A 19,345-nucleotide genomic window follows, 5' to 3' on the forward strand; every position below is an offset into this window, starting at 1 on the left:
CTCATTATTATGATTTGAATTTGCTATGTATTGTATTACACAATAATGTTGCCCAGGTCACCCTGACATACAGGCTGGTGTTGGTTTGACTTTTTCCTTTAACCAAAAAATTGACCTTCAAAAGGAGCCCCTTCATACACTTTTATAAAGCTTAAATTTATTTAATTTACCCATTAATAATTGTAATATATTACGGCATTTTTAATTGATTTGATAGATACAGGTTACCTGGTGACTCACACAAAATGACTGTATGGTGTGAGTGAGAGTGTGGATTGTTGTTTATTCACATAAGTCAGTCCTGTGATAACCTGTGATTAAGCCCTGCAACCCACAAAGGGTACGTGGTCACAGATCATGGATGGGATAGACCATAATAATAATAATGAAGAAATTAATTAAAATTTATTACCCCCCCCCCCCCCCCCCCCCCCCTCCCCACACACACACACACACTTCAGTAATGCTTGTTGAAGTGCAGATGCTAATGTCAGTATCATTTACCAATTGAACTATTAAACTGCACTTAATTTCTCAACGAGTGCTTTTAGAATTCGTTTTCAATTTCAATTCAATTTCAATTTATTTATATAGCACCTTATACAATCAAAATTGTCTCTAGATGCTTTACAGAAACCCAGAGCCTGAACCTCCGAGCAAGCAGACAGTGGCAAGGAAAAACTCCCTTTTAACAGGAAGAAGCCTTGAGCAGGACCCTGATCACAAGGGAGAACCATCCTGCTGATAGTCGGTTTAATGCACAAATTAAGGCTCCTTATTTAATTTCATTCATTCTAGTTCTATTACACATCTGCGCTGTGTCACAATTCAAGTGAACCCGATACCTAAGTCTGCATGAGATAGATAGATAGATACCACCTCACACACGTGCACACATACTGACACATGCTCATAGACACAGATGGAATTTCATGCTGCTCAGGGTTTTGCTTTTTTTTTTTTTTTTTTTTTTTGCCTGAGCAAAAATGGAAGCATCATCACTCATATGAATCAACACATGCCACTGTGTGATTTGCTTAGGACACACACTGACCAGCTTACAGACAGGCAGCCAAATGACTCATTTACATGCATAACAATAATAATATCAGTCTTTAAAAGTCAAAAGTCAAAGAGTCAGGTAGCTTCTTTGATTTAACACAAGACGTTCACATTATTTGCCAGCAGGAGTGCTGTGAAAACAGTTGTTTCATGATAGACTATGTCATTCTGCAACATTATTTGCATGTATAAAGGATAGGGGACGAGTAATTGCAGTCTGGCTCATGTTCAGAAATGACATTTCTTTAAATGAGTAAAACATTATATTTACACGCTGCACCGGATTTACAAGGTGGTTGGTTCTGGGTGTACAAAGTGCAGGACTCTGATGCCAGAGACCATAGCTGTTGAGGCCAGACACCAGTCCCTGACAAAAAAGCACTTTGGTTAGGTTTAAGGAACCATCCATGCTCTATAAAAATTATGAAATAGCAGAGAATAGTTTATTGAGGGTCATAATTTATATGCTGTATATGTACTATACTGTATATGCTCTATATCAACATTTTTCCTTACTGGGAAAAAGTAATGGCCCATTCTTATCACATTTTTTTCTACTTTGGCAAAAATGCAGTTAATTTTATTATATTGGCACAATTGCTCATTCTGATCACCCCAAGAAGTTCTCTCCTTTCCCTCTCCTTCTCAAAAAAAGAAAAAAAAAACAAAACAAACAAAACCAAAACCAAAAATAAAACACCACCTATTTCTTCTTTCGTCTCACTCTATACTCTCTCGTGATTCAAGTGTGTCTTCCTTCTCACTGTCCGCCTACGCTTCACCATTCCACCTCTGAATCAGCGGTCAGGTGTAACTGGAGACTCTGAGGCTGTGACTTGTGACCCACTAAGTCCTACCATCTTGTAAAAGAGGGCTAACTCATGAGGCTGCCCCACCTGACTGTCTGAAATCAATAACAGTTAAATACAGTTTAAAATATATAGAGATTCAAATGGAGTATTGTCAATGTTTTGCACATGATATACTCTAATTCATAAGTGAATCCACATTTAGCCTGTTTGTTGATGTATTTGAAGAGCTGTTAATATAGATGCTTTTCATTTGGGGGTGAACCATTTCTTTAGGTATGTGTTTCTGACAGTTTAGGGAGTGATAAAAAATCCTTATGCTTGTCCAGTGTGTATATGTGATTCATGGAGTAATATCGTATGTGTGTGTGTGTGTGTGTGTGTGTGTGTGTGTGTCTGCAGAATGCCAGAGAGGGAGAAGGGAAAAGGAGAGGGAGCAAAGTCAGGAGACTTCCAGCTTGTACTGTGCTGGCTGCACATGGAGGAGTATTTAGTGACAGTTTAGTTTCTTGTTGTGATTTGTAGATGGACAGGCATTTGAAGGGCTCGCATTGGGACTACCCCGTCTTTCACTCTTCAGTCTAGGTCTTTTCATTTTCTCCTCTCATCCCTCAATTCAAATCACTGAGGTTATCCACGTGTGGACATGCAGAAGACCAACAAGAAGAAGCGAACTCAGAGGACCAAAACTATCCTCAAAAAAGCAGCTCATAAGTGAGTAACAGGTTTCGGCACAGGGTCAAGTGCTAGTTCTGTTTAGGTTGATAAAAACAGTAAAATAGAATAACCTCTTATAAGTTAACCTCTGAAAAAGTGTGTGTTGTTTTATTATTAAGTGATGAAATGGAAAGCACTTCAGTGAAGATGTTCTTTTATTTACTTGTATACTTTGCAGTTTGAAAAATCACTTGCATTTTGGAACTTAACAAATGATTCAGATATGTAAGTTATATAAGTCAGATATGATTCTATTTTTGGAGTATTATTTCACTATTTTTCTGTGAATTGGTCTATAAATGTAATTATCAGTGAAACCAGTGCTTATCTTATTCACATTCTGATCCAGTACCACTTTTGTATGCATGTTTTTATGCAAAACAATAGAATATTTCCATATATAAATATCACAAATCTGAAACACTACATACGTTACATTATCTGTACATTATCTGACTGTACATCACAGCTTTTTGTTTGCACATTGCTGGTTAACTCTCACTGATGCAACTAACCTTATCATATGATAAACTTAGCAAAACGGATGACACTTTAAATGCACCTTCTATCTTTTTATTTAATCAGTGGCTGTTGTGTAAAAAGATTAATGCACTCTGAAGACACCTTGTCGTATGATTGCTTGTATTACAGCTAACCTCAGCAACTACATCTGTAACTAATGATGAAAAAGTGGTGACGAGATGAATTGTTTATTTCATGCCAGAAATTCGCAAACAAGAACAAAGTGATAAATTAGTCTGTCAATCCTGTATTATGACCTTTGTATTTATGGGTATAAGAAAATATCTATATATATACATGATATTGCAATATTCTAATAATTTCTTTTGTGAAACTGTATTGACTCAAAAACATTGTATTAATATCTTATTAATAGGTTATAATATAAAATAATATATAATAATAATATTTAATTTTAATAATAATAATATAAAAATTTGCGGCTGTTCATTTGATATGACGCCATGTGAGACAGGAAGAAGCAAGCACACATCGCTGGTGTAAACCAATGTCTGTATATAAAGACGGACAAAATGAGCGTTAGCCTGAAGTGAGGCCAAAACATCTTGATCCTTTTATTGGTCAGTGATAGAAAAGATTAATCACAAATGGTGTGTATGTGTATGATGCCAGTGGTGGAACCAAACATGGCACTGACAGTTGTTTTACTTGTAGAAGTTTCTGCGTTTCCCACTGTATCATTTACATGTTTTTTCAGAGATGAATAATTTTTCATCTGGTGTAGACAGCTGTAATCTTGAAGGCTTATCCCATGAGCCTCTGCTTGTCAGCATGCTTTAACTCTCTCTTTCTCTCTCTTTCACACACACACACACACACACACACTTCAGCACTGATTGTTGAAGCGCTGATGCTAATGTCAGTATCAGATAATGTTCGTTGCTGGCTAAGCACAATGGAGCTTCAGATCAATGGTTTGGATCACAAAAGTAAGAGAATTAGAGGATTTCCCTTCACCTCAAGGACAGAAACTGACACATTTTATTTTGGTGATAAAACACATTATCTGCACCAAACAGTCGTTTCAGCCTAGTACTCACTCAACCCTCCTTCACAATTGTGTCGGCATTGTGATGGGACATGAATACGCATTAAGCAGGGCTGGTGGACTTGTTGCATCCCACGTTAAGCGAAGCAATGCCATGAGCATGGTTTTCCAAAGACTTGCTAGCTACTGCTACTGCTTTTACCTTGTAGCTTACTTCAGCTAGCTGTAAGAATTAGATTCCATTTCAACTTGCTAAGCATATATTTAAAGTAACTTAAATTACATTATCATTATTATTATTATTTTCTTTTTTTATTTATTTATTTTTATTTTTTGCAAGAATGTGATGACACTGTACAGATATAATTTACAGCTGCTGAGATCTGATTACTGTGTGAGCCTGACAACTGCCAGTCTGGCTCACATTCCGATCCCAGTGTGGTCTGCATGCATATGCATCTAATGTTGACATGTGCTTTTCCTTATCCACAAAACTGCAGAGTGCATTTTAGTGCCAGGTGTTAATGGGGCAGTTTCATTCCTGTTTTCCTCTTTGTAATCACATATCTGCCTTATTTTAGTACTTACTGGTCACTTTCAGCTGTATGATAGCTGTATTACTGCTGATGTAAACTAAAGCTTCATACAACAGTATGAAAGAGTCACAGCCTCACATTGAAAGTTTTCCAACGGTGAATCCGTGAGATGCTTTTATTATGATGAAGTCCTTATAGCTGCAATGTGTTTGTCATGATTTTGGCAGCATGTCATTAATTGTGCTATCATTTATAAAACCAGGTCTAATTTAAATATTGCATTGAAGAAACAAACAGTAAAAGCTATAGTGAGGTGAACAGGGCTCCGGATAACACTGTGTTACTGTGTTTTATGACCAGCACACTCCTAGCACGTCATCAAGGTAAACAAGTTTACCTTCCAGTGCTGTGGAGTGGAAAAACACAGTGACACCACAGCTCTACTGCTTGGGGCCATTCACGGCATGACTATTCCTCCCACAGTGGAAAAACCCTAGTAATTTTCTGTGCTGTGCTTCCCTTTTATCGACGAAAAATCCAAAGTTTCAAGCTGCACAGAGCATCCAATTGACAACCACTGTAGGCTTTAAAGGTGGTTCTTAAAAGTTTGCAGTTTTGCAGCTGACATCTAGTTGCAGAGTATTTGCCCTTTATTACTGGTTTCTTTGCTATCAGTCAGACAAAACAGCTGCATGATCATCTAATAGATAACCTACAAATCTCTAGCACCTTTTCCTACACTGTCAGAAATAAAGGTACACGGGGGTACAAATATTAAACCCTAAGGTACAAAACTGTTCCTTTCAGTTTGTTGTACCTTAAAGGATACAGAAATGAACCTATGTGATACTATGTTGTACCTTTCAAAGTACAAAATTGGGGAAAGTACGTATTTGTACCATAGGGTATTGTACCCATGTGCTCTGCCAATTGTCAAAAGACCTCTCCTCTCCAATGTTATTTGTTTGTATTTATAACAAAATTGACAAAATAAACAAAAAATAAACAAAATTATATAGACCCACAAGTAATGCAGTAGAAGACTTGAATTCGTCTAATTTTGTATTCATCTAGTTGTATGGCGCTTTGGTCTTTTGTCTCCATGGAAACAGTAAACAGGAGGAGAAAATAATGTTTAAAATTGGACTGGAGAAAATATTTAGTCTTGTACTGATTAACCCTCTCAAAAGTATTCAAAAACGGACAATTATACACAGGGAGTCCTGTGTATAATTGTCCGTTTTTGAATGATTGAATGATTGATTGATTGAATGATTTTACCTTTATATTTCAACTTAAAAATGTTTTACCTTGCCTTGTTTGGTATCATTTTTTTCAGAACAATCTCTCAAGTGTGACTTTACTGTTAATTTTTCATTTTGACCTACTGTATTAACACACTGGACCTAAAATCACACAAAAATGTAAAATCCGAGTGCTCAGGAAAAAACATTGCGTGTATTGTTTATCATAACTCGGGTTTTACTTGACATATTAAGAAAATTTAAAAACTTGTATATAGTTTGAAGTGCTAACTTTTGACTCAAATTAAAACGGAGACTCAGCGAGGCTGCGTCTTGCAGCTACGTCATCTTAAATCGGTGACGTCAAAAAGACGCGCCGGCGCGTCCGTCGACTCCTGAAAGTTGACATTTCGTTTTTTTTTTCGCTATTCATTTTTCGCGGGTCTGCAGACAGCATTCGATTCTGCTGCAGCTTTCCAAATGTGGATTGGAGGTTACAGAGGATGAGCGGAAAAAATTCACAGGTGAGTAAACGTTGTTAATAGCTGTCACAGCACAGTATCAGTGAGTTGTGGCTAATTCTAGCTAATCTCAGCTATCGATGATTAGTTGAAGAATTTTCACAAGTTCCCCTCACGTCCAAGATGTTACATGGGGTCGTCTTAACATTACTTATATTGAAATGTCTGTTTAAAATTTAGCAGTGTTGGGATCGGGTCAAAGGTAAATGAAAGTAGCTCGCTGGCGATAATAGGCGCATTTTTCTAAAATGTCAGGGCTTGATAATCCTTGGTGGTTGCTTGGCAAGCTAGCTGACTCCATGTGCATTTTGCCAGCTAGCTAATGTTAGTTAACTTGTGCTTGAGGTTGCACTAACCTGAAAAAAAAGATGTGGAAATATAGTGATATAGGCCAACAATTGTCCATATTATGTCATTATCATGTTGTTCGCTTTGAACAAGCCAAACGCTAAGAGTTTAAACAGAGGCGGTTGATAAAAACGTGTTATTCATTATCGTTGGTTTAAAGTGAGTGTTTGCTCGGCTAGCGAGCTGACTCCATGTGCTTTTTGCCAGCTAATGCTAGTTCACTTGTGCTTTAGGTATTGCTAAACTGTAAAGGATGTGGAAATATATTTATGATATAGAACTATAATAATAAACTTTAATACAATGACATGTTAATGACATAATATCATCATGTTGTTCACTTAGAACAAGCCAAACGCTAAGAGTTTGATAAATTAGCCTTGGTTAATATCCAGGCTAGGTCAGTTGATCAGTTAGCTATGCCACGGTGCTAGGTAGCCTGCTAACAGAGATAATGAACTCTGAGAATCGTGCGCCCTGATCTAATGGTAATGTTACTGTAGGGTTAGAAATGTTTAATTTCTGTGTGGTTTGTTAACTGGTGCCATCAGTGACCCGTTGTTACTCCTCCAAATTAATTATATGGAAAGTGAAAAAATATTTTTGTCATAACACACACCGACACACCGACCTATCTGCCAATCACTACTTAAGTACCCCTAATTTAGCCCTCTTTCTAAGAAAACCATATCATGAAGCCATTCTTGACCGTGCTGCTGTGTGGAAGCTTCCTGAGTTGCGCACGCGCACACACAGTGAAAGGCTGTTAGGCTGTGTACCGCATGTGACCATAGCAGTTTAATGGATGACTGGGATACATTTATATTGTACAAAACAAAGCTTAAATAATGGTATATTTTTTGTTCTTTAGAATATGAAGTCGATGGGGAAACAGTCAATGATGGCCTGACAGACCATATGATTTCCCAGCTCTTTGAGGGTTCCTTCAAAAAGCAGGTCAAATTTATGAAAGTCATCCAAGAGCTAAAGACAGACATTTGCAACAGTGTTGTGGCTCCAGCTACAGTGTCTGAGTCAAGGTGGGTTTTGAACATTCACCATCAGATTTGCTGCATTTCCTTGAAAGAGCAATAGTTTTGTTCATTTATTTCAGTTTTCTGTTGTAGGCTGTATTTCTGCTTGGGCGTGACTCAAGGCGGGCAAAGATGTAAATTGCTCTACATGTTTGAGTCGGTCCCATGCAGAAATACAGACTTAAGTTGAAAAAATCCAGGGTTTTGTTTTACATTTATTTGTTCTGTTTTCATACAGTTGTGCTCAAAGTCCACAAGTGTCACAAAGATTTCCCAGTGTCTTTGTTGTGCCAAAATTCCCCAAGAGCATACAGACTAAATTGGACAGTAAAGAACCATGCCATAAAACTGGATTTTATCGCACCAAAATAGTTGGTGTCCTTCAAGAAACCATGGCTCAGTACACAATGTAAGTATTTTAAGTTTCTAGTAAAAAAGGTGCCCTTAAAAAAAGACTAATTTGTTTCCAATGAGTGCAGCACTTTTGCTGTGTTGCAGTATGATGCAATAATTTAGTGTAACTACACATTTCTATGATTTTTGTTGTTGTTGTTGTTGTTGTTGTGTTTTGCGTTTTCTGACATTTTTTTTTTTTTTTTTTTAGCAAATTGCCCATTCATAAGCATGTGGGGAAATGTGATATTGTGATGTTTTTTTGTGATAGGTATCCTTCAGGTGAAGATTATGTGAAGGTTGCCAAGGCACTTGTTACCAAATACCCTTTTTTGAAGGATATAGAAGGGAATGGATATGTAAGTATTTGAAATTGAATGCCCTCAACACGCTCTGACAATTTGTTCTGTTATTAAATTCAATAGTCCAGTGCCAAAAGTAACCTTTGCTAATGACTATTTTGAATAGCACACCTGGCACATGTCATTGAAAAGGAAGTTCAAAACTGAACGTTCACCACTCGTGGATGAAGAAGAAGTCAAACAATTCAAAGCAAAATTTGGTCATCGCAAAGGCAAGTCCAAAGAGGCACCAACCCAGACTACGTGTGAAAGAAGACGTGAAATGGTAGGTCCTTAATTGAACAGCAGAATAGCATCTGAAGCAATCTGCAGGTTGCATAGCATCTTAATATGATATCTGTGTATGTGTGTGTGTGTGTGTGTTTGTGTGTGTGTGCACACGCGCACTTGCAGAGAAATGAGTCTGAAGAAGGTCCTATTGGCGAAGATGCTGTCTCAATTGATGCCCATGTAAAAGTCTTGCAAATGCAGTATGAACGGACTCAACCAGATAGAACCATTGTGGAGGAAAAAATGAGACGCACATTTCTCTGGAGAAGATGTGAGCTGCAACAAGACGGAATGTCAGCTGTTGAGGCCATCAGAAAGTATCCCTTCCTGAAAACACCATGTGGGGTATGTCTAAAATGGTTTGGTCCTTTGTACAAATACATAAAAAACTTTTCTGTGGTTCTCTGAATAGCCAAAGAATATTCAAATGAATATTTATTAGTATGTTGTACTAGTGAAATTTGCTCTAATTTGCGCCATTCTTTTATGTTCTTTGTTTGTAATATGTCATTTGGTTGTAGCTGTATCAAGAAATGGGACGAATCTGCAAAATCACAGATTTAAGCCAACGTTTCCGAGAATCATTCAGAAGTCTGGTACCCTCTGTGCTGAAAGCAGTCCATGGGAAGTCCTGTCTGGAGAAGGAATATTTGGAGGCCAGAGCTGAAGTAACTTCAGAGGAAGTTGACGGTATTTAATCAAAGTGATGTATTTTGTCTAGAATTATGCACCTGTTTGTCTAGATTATTATGGTCTGAATTTGTTTTTCCCACTTTCAGGTTTTGTTATTTGTTTGCTATTCTTAATCTATTGTGTATTCACTTTTGTTTTGGAAGACCTAGAGTTCCGAGCTGCCTTGGTGCTCTTACCAACTATCTTCAAAGAGAAACTGGACAACTACATTGCACTGAATGATGTATGTTTGTGGTTCCATTTTATTTCAACTTTCAATCGTACAGAGTAATAATAATTATAACAATAAAAATTATTTGATTCATGTGATTTCTTTACTAATTTCACTGGTGACATCTTTTGCCTGTCTTTTAGGGAGATCCAGCTACACCTTACCCAACTGTTCAGGTGGCCGGCACATCAAACTGGAGACGAATATTCAGCGAGCGTAGACTCCCCGTGAACATCAAGGTGGATGGAACCGAGCCCTATGTCTACACTTCTATCAGGACGAATTTGAGGTAGTTAATCCTCTGGGTGCTAAACGTGGTAAACACAAACTTTCTGCTGTATATTTCACCATTGGTAACATTCATGGGAGGTATCGATCCCAAGTCAAACATATACATCTTGTTGCTGAAATATACAGACGGTTGCTGAAAACTCTAAAAACTTCATTAACATATCCATGACTCTAAGTCAACGACATCAGTTTAAACAATGTTTTGAATTTCAGTCAAAAAAATATGTTAGGTGATTATGAAAAGGTGCCAGGCACTAGCTTAAAGATTTCATTTTCATCCTTGCCTCCTGCTCTTCAAAACACCATTCTTGACCATGTTGGACTGCAGTCTACTAATGTGTCAGAAAAAACTTTTCAACGGGTCAATGAAGCAGTATTAAATAATGTGAAGTATGCAGTAAGAGATGTGTTCATTGTCCATTCAGAATATATTCCAGTGTTTTTTCAGATTAAGTTCATTTTGAATATTGATACACAGTGGTTGTTGTGTGGACGAATTTTATTCCCATTCTGTTTTGACAAGCATTTTCATGCTTATGAAGTGAAGTATGATGATTGGATTTGTATAATGCCTGGGCAAGAGTCTAGTTTTCAAGCCCTTGATACATACACAGTTGAAGGAAGGTTGTTTGTTGCCATGAGGCATTTGTAATTAAAATACTAATGAAATTACTTGGTAAATACATATGTTGAAGGAATGTTCAATAAGACATTTGAAGTTACAATACTATGGTGAAATCAGTTTTTACTGTTTTGTATTTCAATACAATAAACACATGCTTTTTAAAAAAAAACAAAAAAAAAAAACGTCTTTTTTTTAATGTTTTTATGTACCAATTATGTGTCTTTATAGGTACAAATGATGTACCTTTAAAGGTACAAATTCACTTGTCACTGTGGTGGTACCATTGTGGTACAGGTTTGTATCATTGTTGAAGGTACAATAGTTGTACCATCCAGAAAAGGTACAAATTTGATCCTGAAGGTACACATCAGGCACTTAAAGGTACAAAGCATGAGGGTACAAATATGTGCCCCTTTCGCAAGGTACAGCTCTGTACCCTCTAAGGGTACTGCCACAGAGACAAGGGTTTGTACCTTTTAAGGTACTGAACTGTACCATTTTTTCCGAGAGTGTACCCACTCTCCTCCCAGAACCGCCTTAAGCATATTTTAGGCATGTTGGAAACACTATGTGCGATCTAACACCTTTCTCTGGCTTCCTGTCATGACACTGTCTAGTCTTGCATACTTCTTATTTCATCACTGCCATCATTTCTATTCTTGGATGTAACATGTCTGTTTGCGCGTGTCATCTTTTCTGCTATTTCAAGATGGGATGATATATTAGCTTATGGTCAAATCAGGTCTTGTATGGACCCCTTTCAGACATTCACTTCTTTACATGAATGTAAAGCCGTTCTATATGTTGCTCTTTTGTCTGTCGGGCTGTTGTCACTTTTACATAAAGGTCACATTGGCAACCTCACGAGGTGGGAACTTAGTGCTTTTGTATTAACAACATGCATGTAATGTCTCTCTCTCTCTCCCCTGCCTCTCTCTTTTTCATGATTTGCTTGCTCGTTTATTTTTCCTCATGGTGCAAGCTGAGACATTAAACAAACTTATAAATTACAAATGCACTAAAAATCTGACCAGGGTCTCCCTTCATAAATTTTCGATTCTTTTGAACAATTACGAACGTTCAGTAAAATGTACACCACATTTGAGGGAATACACATTAGAAGAGTTGTTGTTTATGGATGTTACTGTATGTGCTGGCACTATTTCTTCATCCTGGTGTCTTGGATAAAAGAACAGCACATAACCCCTTGTAAAAAATTATTTAATTTAATATTTTTCAATATTTTTAATATTTAATATTTAATTTTTTGGACAGATTAAACAAACAAGATATAACATGTTAATCAATGAGTTTCGGGTGCTTGTAGATTTTGTTACCTCTTTCCAGTTTGTTTGCTAAGCTACGCTAACCAGTTTGTGGCTGTTGCTTCATATTTATTTTACAGACATGAGAGTGGTATCAATCTTCTCATATAAAGCATATAAGCATAATTCCCAAAATGCCACACTATTCCCCTTATTGTGACTTTTGTTTATTTTTAAAACATTACTGAAATGGAAAACTGCCAGGAGACTTGTGGACTTCTGTTCTAACAAACTTCAATAAGCTATCATCAAATACATAAAATAGGTGTGGACTGTAAAGTTCATAGCGACATTTAATTCAGTGCACACACCGGTGAGGCATACATGTGTCTGTAGTCAATGCTTTATATAGTTATCTGGGCTTACCACATATAAGACCCATAATATACCAGCTCACAATCAGCACTATCTATTAGTAATAAAGATATTTGTGTCTTGTCATGTTTGGTCCAGAAAAATTTGTTCTCTGGTGAATTAATAATATTTTTTTTCTTTTGCTTGCATAGCCATCTTTTTGGACTGACTGTTTTCCTGAGGTGAAATTCTATTCAATTCTATTCTATTCTATTCTATCCCAATGACAGTTTGACCTTTGCGGATGACCCGGGTTTAAGCCATGTTCACATTACCTTTCCATCCTATAATGTTCACTGCATTTCTTATTCACTTCTATTGAAGCCAATATAAAGGACAAATTCAAGCATTGCATTTCCAGTGCAGTGTGTTTCCAGTGCAATCTCCAGCCGACTCAGGCACACACTCAAGCTCAGAGTTCACTCTCATATGTTCTGTCTCGCTCTCTCATGTTTACTTTGTGATTGCTCTGGTCTTTTCATTTCAAACACAGTGTGACTGTACCTAGACAGACTCTCTTCAGTCCCATAGTGTACAGATAATTTAAGTTTTCACAAGCAGCAACCATCCCATTTGGAGGTATTCAACTGCCAAAAAAAGAAAGAAAAGAAGAAACAAAAACAGTGTGTGTGAGTGCTTCTCTTCCCCTGCATGTTTTGGATGTGTTTGAGGAGTGGGCCAGTCAAGTTCTTCCACTCCAAACTCATCCAACCATGTCTTTATTGACTTTGCTTTGTGCACTGGGACACAGTCATGCTGGAAAAGAAAAGGTCCTTCCCCAAACTGTTGCCACAAAGTTGGAAGCATAGCATTGTGCAAAATGTCTTTCTATGCTGAAGCATTAAGATTTCCCTTCACTAGAAATAAGGGACCTAGCCCAACCTTTGAAAAAAAGCCCCATACCACACCTGAAGAGATATGTCCTAATACTTTTGTCTATATAGTGTATTTCTGGCTCAGTGGCTCACTAACTTACTAAAAGGTCATGGTTTTAAAGCAGCACAGTACAATGTTTTTAACAGATGTCATTCCAGGAGCACACATAAGGGATTGTGACTATGACAGTAATGCTACTGTCAATATAACCTCATCAGCTGACATATGTGGGTGATTCACTTGTGACTTTTATATGGGCTAGCTGACTAACAGCAAACCCTAAAGTTTACTGACATAGCTTTTAATCATCCCTGTGCCATTAGACATTGTTGAACTCTGCTACTGGTTTGTGTCTCGAGTAAAAATACTCATAAACAGAGGACTGAATGTGGTATTTCTAGTCCAGAGACAGGATAGAGGTCCCCGTGACCCTGCTACAAATTATAGACATCTTTATGATGAGCAGCTGCTCAATCCTGTCCTGCTCAGGCCTTCTGGGATGTCGGTCATTATGCAGAATATAGCAGGCATCTCACCTGACACAAAGGGAGGGAGAGACACAGAGTACTTCATTTTGTCCTAGCATACTGAACAGTGCATAAGGTAGAAGAGCCAAGAACACAAAGAGAGACAATCACCTCCAAATTTACTTCCACACCTTTGGCTTCCAGTTCCATCCATCCATCCATTTTCTTCCACTTTATCTGAGGCTGGGTCGCAGGGGCAGCAGCTTGAGCAGGGATGTCCAGACTTCCCTCGCCGCAGACACTTCCTCCAGCTCTTCTTGGTGGACCTCAAGGTCCCCAAGGAGGCATCCGAAACGGATGCCCGAGCCACCTAAACTGGCTCCTCTCAATGTGGAGGAGCAGCAGCTCTACTCTGAGCTCCTCCCGGGTGACAAAGCTCCTCACCCTATCTCGGCCATCCTGCAGAGGAAGCTCATTTCGGCCACTGGTATCCGAAATCTTGTTCTTTCCATCATGACCCAAAGTTCATGACCATAGGCGAGGGTAGGAATGTAGATTGACTGGTAAATCGAGATCCTCACTTTTCGGCTCAGCTCCTTCTGCATTTCTGGTCATTATTGCTGTCACTGCACCGATCCACCTGTCAATCTCACGCTCCCATCTTCCCTCACTCGTGAACAAGAAGTTGAGAACCATAGCCTCAGATTTGGAGGTGCTGATTCTCATCACAGCTCCTTCACACTCAGCTGCAAACCTCCCCAGTGCATGCTGAAGGCCATGGCTCGAAGAAGCCAACAGGACAACATCGTCCGCAAAAAGCAGAGATGAAATCCTGTGGTTCCCAAACCAGACACCTTCCGGCTGCGCCTAGAAATCCTGTCCATGAAAATGATGAACAGGACCAGTGACAAAGGGCAGACCTGCCGGAGTCCAACATGCACTGGGAGCAGGTCTGACTTACTGCGGGTGATGCGAACCAGACACCTTCCAGTTCCAGTGTCATTTAATAGGTGCATAGATAATGTGACTATGTAACTCTTAACATGCATTTACACATGCAATACATTGATGTTCTTGCATGCTTCTATTGATGTCATAATGTGATTTTCTTCAGAATAACAAGGACAAACACTTTGGTTAATATACTATTGACATTATTTGAAACTCGCTTTGAATTATTTGAATAAATATGCATGTTTATTCTTGAGTTGGAAGTTTTTAATCCTTTGGTCTGAAATATTTAATGGTACCGTTGGAACTTACTCCTAGTCCCTATTGATCTGTCTCAACACAACCTACCTCCATACAGGACTAATTTGGAGCGAGTCTGTTAAGTGTGTGCCGTTATCCCCTTTGTACAGTCTATCTAACTTTGCATGTGTTTATTATAGCAGGCTTTTCACCCTGCCTTTGAGTGAAGGCATAGTCAGTGAGGTCATACAACACTTAATAATTAGTTCATTTTAAACATACCCCAGCCCACTCATAACACTTAACAACTTCACCTTCTCCTAAGCCATCAATAACTGTTACAGTGTTTGTGTGTTACAGTGCTCCTTCAGTATGGGATACAGGGATGGAGGATTTGCACCTCTAACCAGAGTTTGAGTTTCTTGTAATTCACTCTGAAAGCATGATAAACTTCTCAGGATTATAAACATAAACATAAACATAAACACATTTCTTCAACGGATCACCAAACAACTTATCTAAATTAATAATCTAAATTTAAGATTATACTTAACTTTCAAATCCAACAATTAACTTCAATTTTTGCTCTAAACCAAACCATACTTAACTCTAAACACTATAAACTAACCTAAACTAACCTCTTGAAGGATTATGAACTGGCAAAAGACAAGGCCATAAAACTTGAACTGGCTCTCACTGATGAATGAGATCACCACACACACGCCAGCATCCTCAACCATGCTCTAAATGTTCTGTTTAGACGGCCCCATGGCCCTCACCCTTCAGAGAAATGCTATATAAATCGTAAAGACTCAATTAGACAACCCATTGCTGACAGTTTGACCTTCAGAGGTGAGTGATTTTCTGTAATTTGATGGTCATTGTTTTGGTATGTAGTGCTCATGTGTTTCAAAAATTTGTTTTAGAAGTGATAGACTCTTAAAATAGCTGTTTTAGACTGACGCAACACACCATCTGTCCCTACAAAAAGGCCTAACTTACATAAATTAATTAATAAATGATAAAAACAAAAAATGAAAATGACTGATTTCACTATTTATACTGGTTAGGTTCAGGCACCAAAAGTGCTTGGTTGGGTATAGAAAAATACCACTTTTGTTAGGTTTAGGGAGAAAAAAATACTTGGTTAGGGTTAGGGAAAGATTATGTCTCTGGGTAAAATAAGTATGTTAATTCCATAATTATGTAAGTCAAGTGTAATACCTAAAGACATAACTACCAGTGATGCAGAGAAAGGGGATGGATGGTTAGGGTTTCATTCTTGTTTCAAATCAAGCCATTTAAGTTTAGCCTTAGCCTCTCGCTTCATTCCACAGACTTAATACTTTACCACCACATTTTCATTTCCCTTCTTGGCCTCCCTCATAACCCTTCACTTCTCTATATATACATTCTTCCTTTCTCGTTTTATTCCATCCTGCTTCTAAATCCTTTGTTTCAGAAAGATACCTGACAGATATTAAATCTTTCTTGGCAGTCTGTGGGCCACTATCCACTATCCACTATCCAAGCCAAGACTTGATCTAGATGATCTAATTAAGTCATTCCTATGACTCAGCATAGGAATGTTGTGTGGGTGTAGAAACAAGTATCAGGTTGGGAACATGAGAGCTAATCCACAAGCTGTGGTTCATCCTAAACATGACTAGATACACTATATTGCCAAAAGTATTTGCTCATCTTCCTTTACATGCATATGAACTTAAGCGACATCCCATTCTTAATCCATAGGGTTTAATATAAGGTCAGCCACCCTTTGCAGCTATAACAGCTTCAACTCTTCTGGGAAGGCTTTCCTCAAGGTTTAGGCATGTGTTCAGGGGAATTTTTGACCATTCTTCCAGAAGTGCATTTGTGAGGTCAGACACTGATGTCCCCCCTCCACCAAACTTCACACTTGGCCCAATGCAGTCCGACAAGTACCGTTCTCCTGGCAACCGCCAAACCCAGCCAGATGGAGAAGTGTGATTCGTCACTCCAGAGAACGCGTCTCTATTGCTCTAGAGTCCAGTGGCGGCGTGCTTTACACCACTGCATCCAACGCTTTGCATTGCACTTGGTGATGTATGGCTTGGATGCAGCTGCTTGACCATGGAAACCCATTCCATGAAGCTCTCTACGCAGTGTGCAGTGCGCTAATCTGACTGCAGAAAGTTGGCGACCCCTGCACACTATGTGCCTCAGTATCCGCTGACGCCGCTCTGTCATTTTACGTGGCCTACCACTTTGTGGCTGAATTGCTGTCGTTCCCAAGCGTTTCCACTTTGGTACAATACCACTGACAGTTGACTGTGGAATATTTAGTAGCGAGGAAATTTCACGAATGGACGAGAGTGTCCCATTCTTTCACAAATGTTTGTAGAAGCAGTCTGCATGCCTAGGTGCTTGACTTTATACACCTGTGGCCATGGGAGTGATTGGAACACCTGAATTCAATTATAAGGATGGGTGAGTGAATACTTTTGGCAATATGGTTCATAGTGTCAGTGGTTTAACACCTTAGAGTTACTCCAGGGAATAACACTGAAAATTTGACAGCATCAGCTACCTGGGTATGTACACTGTATAACATATAGTGTCATTCCCAAGGCATCAAATAACGTTTTTGGTATGTCCCTCTGTATCTCCTAGAGACCCAGAAGGATGAGATTCAGAAAGACTGGATAAGCTGCACTAGGTTTTGTACTTCCAGTGCAAACATTTCTCAATATCAGACAACTGGAGAAAACTGCATGACTCATGTCCCATGAGGAGTGGAGGCTGGGGGCGACCTTCACTCTGGAGAGAGGAGTTTGGTAACGTTCAGGCACAAATTCTACTTGTTTAGGTTTAGAAAACAACATATTTCCTTTCACATGGGATGCAAAGTGATGTTTCTTTGAGCACAGACCACATATGCTAAAGGGTCTGGATGAGACACATAAGGGTGTTCCAAAGTGTAGGTATGTGACAAACTGGGATGAGAACATGTTGGTATAACTCAGATTACAGCACCACATTGCAATGCAATGATCAAGCCACACACACACACAGACACACACACACACACACACACACACACACACAGTAGGGTGGCAAGTTGCTAATAAAGTTCAACCCCTGACATTCAGGTTAAGAGAGTCCAGCACTATAAACTCACTGCAGAAACAGATGACCACATTACAGTCAGCTGATTACATTCTGTTCTTCCCATCTCCTCTTTCTTTCTTATATAACATGTACTTTACATAAATGCAGTTTGGTATGGGATTAGAATCCTGTCATTATCTGAAACCGAAAGAAAACGTTTTGAAACCTTGAAAGTAAGTGTTTGAAAATTTAAAACCTGAAATAAAGTTTTGCAAGTCTGAAAGTCTTGAAACTTGAGTTTTGAAATGTTAAAATCTTCTGCTAACATCATTTTGTATGAGCTCTGGGTGCAACACTGGTTTTTGTTTCAAACCTCCCATTAACGACAAACCGTGCTGTTTTCACCCTCACGTTTTCAGAGTTTCAAATGTGTCACTGTACTCCCACTCCAGTAGGTTTGCAATAAAGGTGCTGAAATGGTGTAAATCTGAGGTTTACAAGCAAGAAATTTTATTTTGAATGTACTTTTGCGCTCGTAACTTTGCAACATCCGCTTTTCGGAGCTTTGTCCACACCACTGCGAGGTTGCGATCATGTGATTTTTGGCAGCGTTCTCTCGCTTCTTCGGTTTGAAACTCTGAAACTCACGCAGAAGATTTTAACATTTCAAAACTCAAGTTTCAAGGTTTCAAAACTTTTTTGCAAACTGATGTAGTGGGACAACAATGCCATATTTGAAACTCTGAAAATGTATACTTAACAACAGGAAGGGTGCAACAACAGGTTTGAATCTCTGAAAATGTGAAGCTGAAACTCTGTAATATGATGCTTGGTGTTCAAACAGAGTCAAACTGATCGACAGTTTTAAGTTCTAAGTTTTAACGTAGAGACGAAACCCATATTATCATCACTATCTCGCTGCTGCTTTTTATTTTCCCTCTATGCAAATTCGAAAAATGCACTACAAATAGTATCCTGGGTGTGTATGTGTATATATGTATTCAGGCCTATGTAGTAACTTTATCTATTATTACGTTATTTTTATTTCATACTTCATCTCATCGTATTCATCGTACATAGTTTGTACATATGCTGTATGTGTGGCATGAAGCAGCTCTCATTTTGTTGTGCAACACTGTTACACAAGAAAAACAAAAGAACTTCAGATTTATTACATTACAGTTTATATATTTTATCATTACTGTGCACATGTCTAACACAGTATTATATTTATTTTACATACTTTATGCAGTGTGACCCGTGTTGGAAGGTATCTGGGCAGTACTGTATGTGTTGCCAGCCACTAAATTACTGTTGCTGTTATGAATATGACAATTAAAAACTTGAAACTTATTCTACTTGCTCAGTAGATGGAAAGTCATCTCAAATTACTTC

At 38.4% G+C, this 19,345-nt stretch overlaps 1 protein-coding gene across 1 annotated transcript; it reads left to right on the forward strand.

Moving 5' to 3' along the window:
* The first annotated feature begins 6,346 nt into the window (after nt 1-6,346).
* LOC124064914 (sterile alpha motif domain-containing protein 3-like) lies at nt 6,347-10,164 on the forward strand. Its single transcript, XM_046399785.1, has 9 exons — nt 6,347-6,423; nt 7,640-7,808; nt 8,041-8,211; nt 8,467-8,554; nt 8,664-8,822; nt 8,951-9,172; nt 9,349-9,517; nt 9,664-9,743; nt 9,875-10,164. Exons 2-9 carry the CDS (start codon nt 7,687-7,689, stop codon nt 10,022-10,024), a joined length of 1,161 nt encoding a protein of 386 aa, XP_046255741.1. The 5' UTR covers nt 6,347-6,423; nt 7,640-7,686; the 3' UTR covers nt 10,025-10,164.
* The last annotated feature ends 9,181 nt before the right edge of the window (nt 10,165-19,345 follow it).

The sequence above is a fragment of the Scatophagus argus genome, chromosome 2 (genome assembly GCF_020382885.2).
Source record: "Scatophagus argus isolate fScaArg1 chromosome 2, fScaArg1.pri, whole genome shotgun sequence".
Lineage (NCBI taxonomy): Eukaryota > Metazoa > Chordata > Actinopteri > Scatophagidae > Scatophagus > Scatophagus argus.

Coding starts and splice junctions, on each gene's coding strand:
- LOC124064914 (XM_046399785.1), top strand. CDS start 7,687: ATGATTTCCCAGCTCTTTGAGGGTTCCTTCAAAAAGCAGGTCAAATTT. Junction 7,809..8,040: donor GCTACAGTGTCTGAGTCAAG/GTGGGTTTTGAA, acceptor GTTTTCATACAG/TTGTGCTCAAAGTCCACAAG. Junction 9,518..9,663: donor AACTTCAGAGGAAGTTGACG/GTATTTAATCAA, acceptor TTGTTTTGGAAG/ACCTAGAGTTCCGAGCTGCC.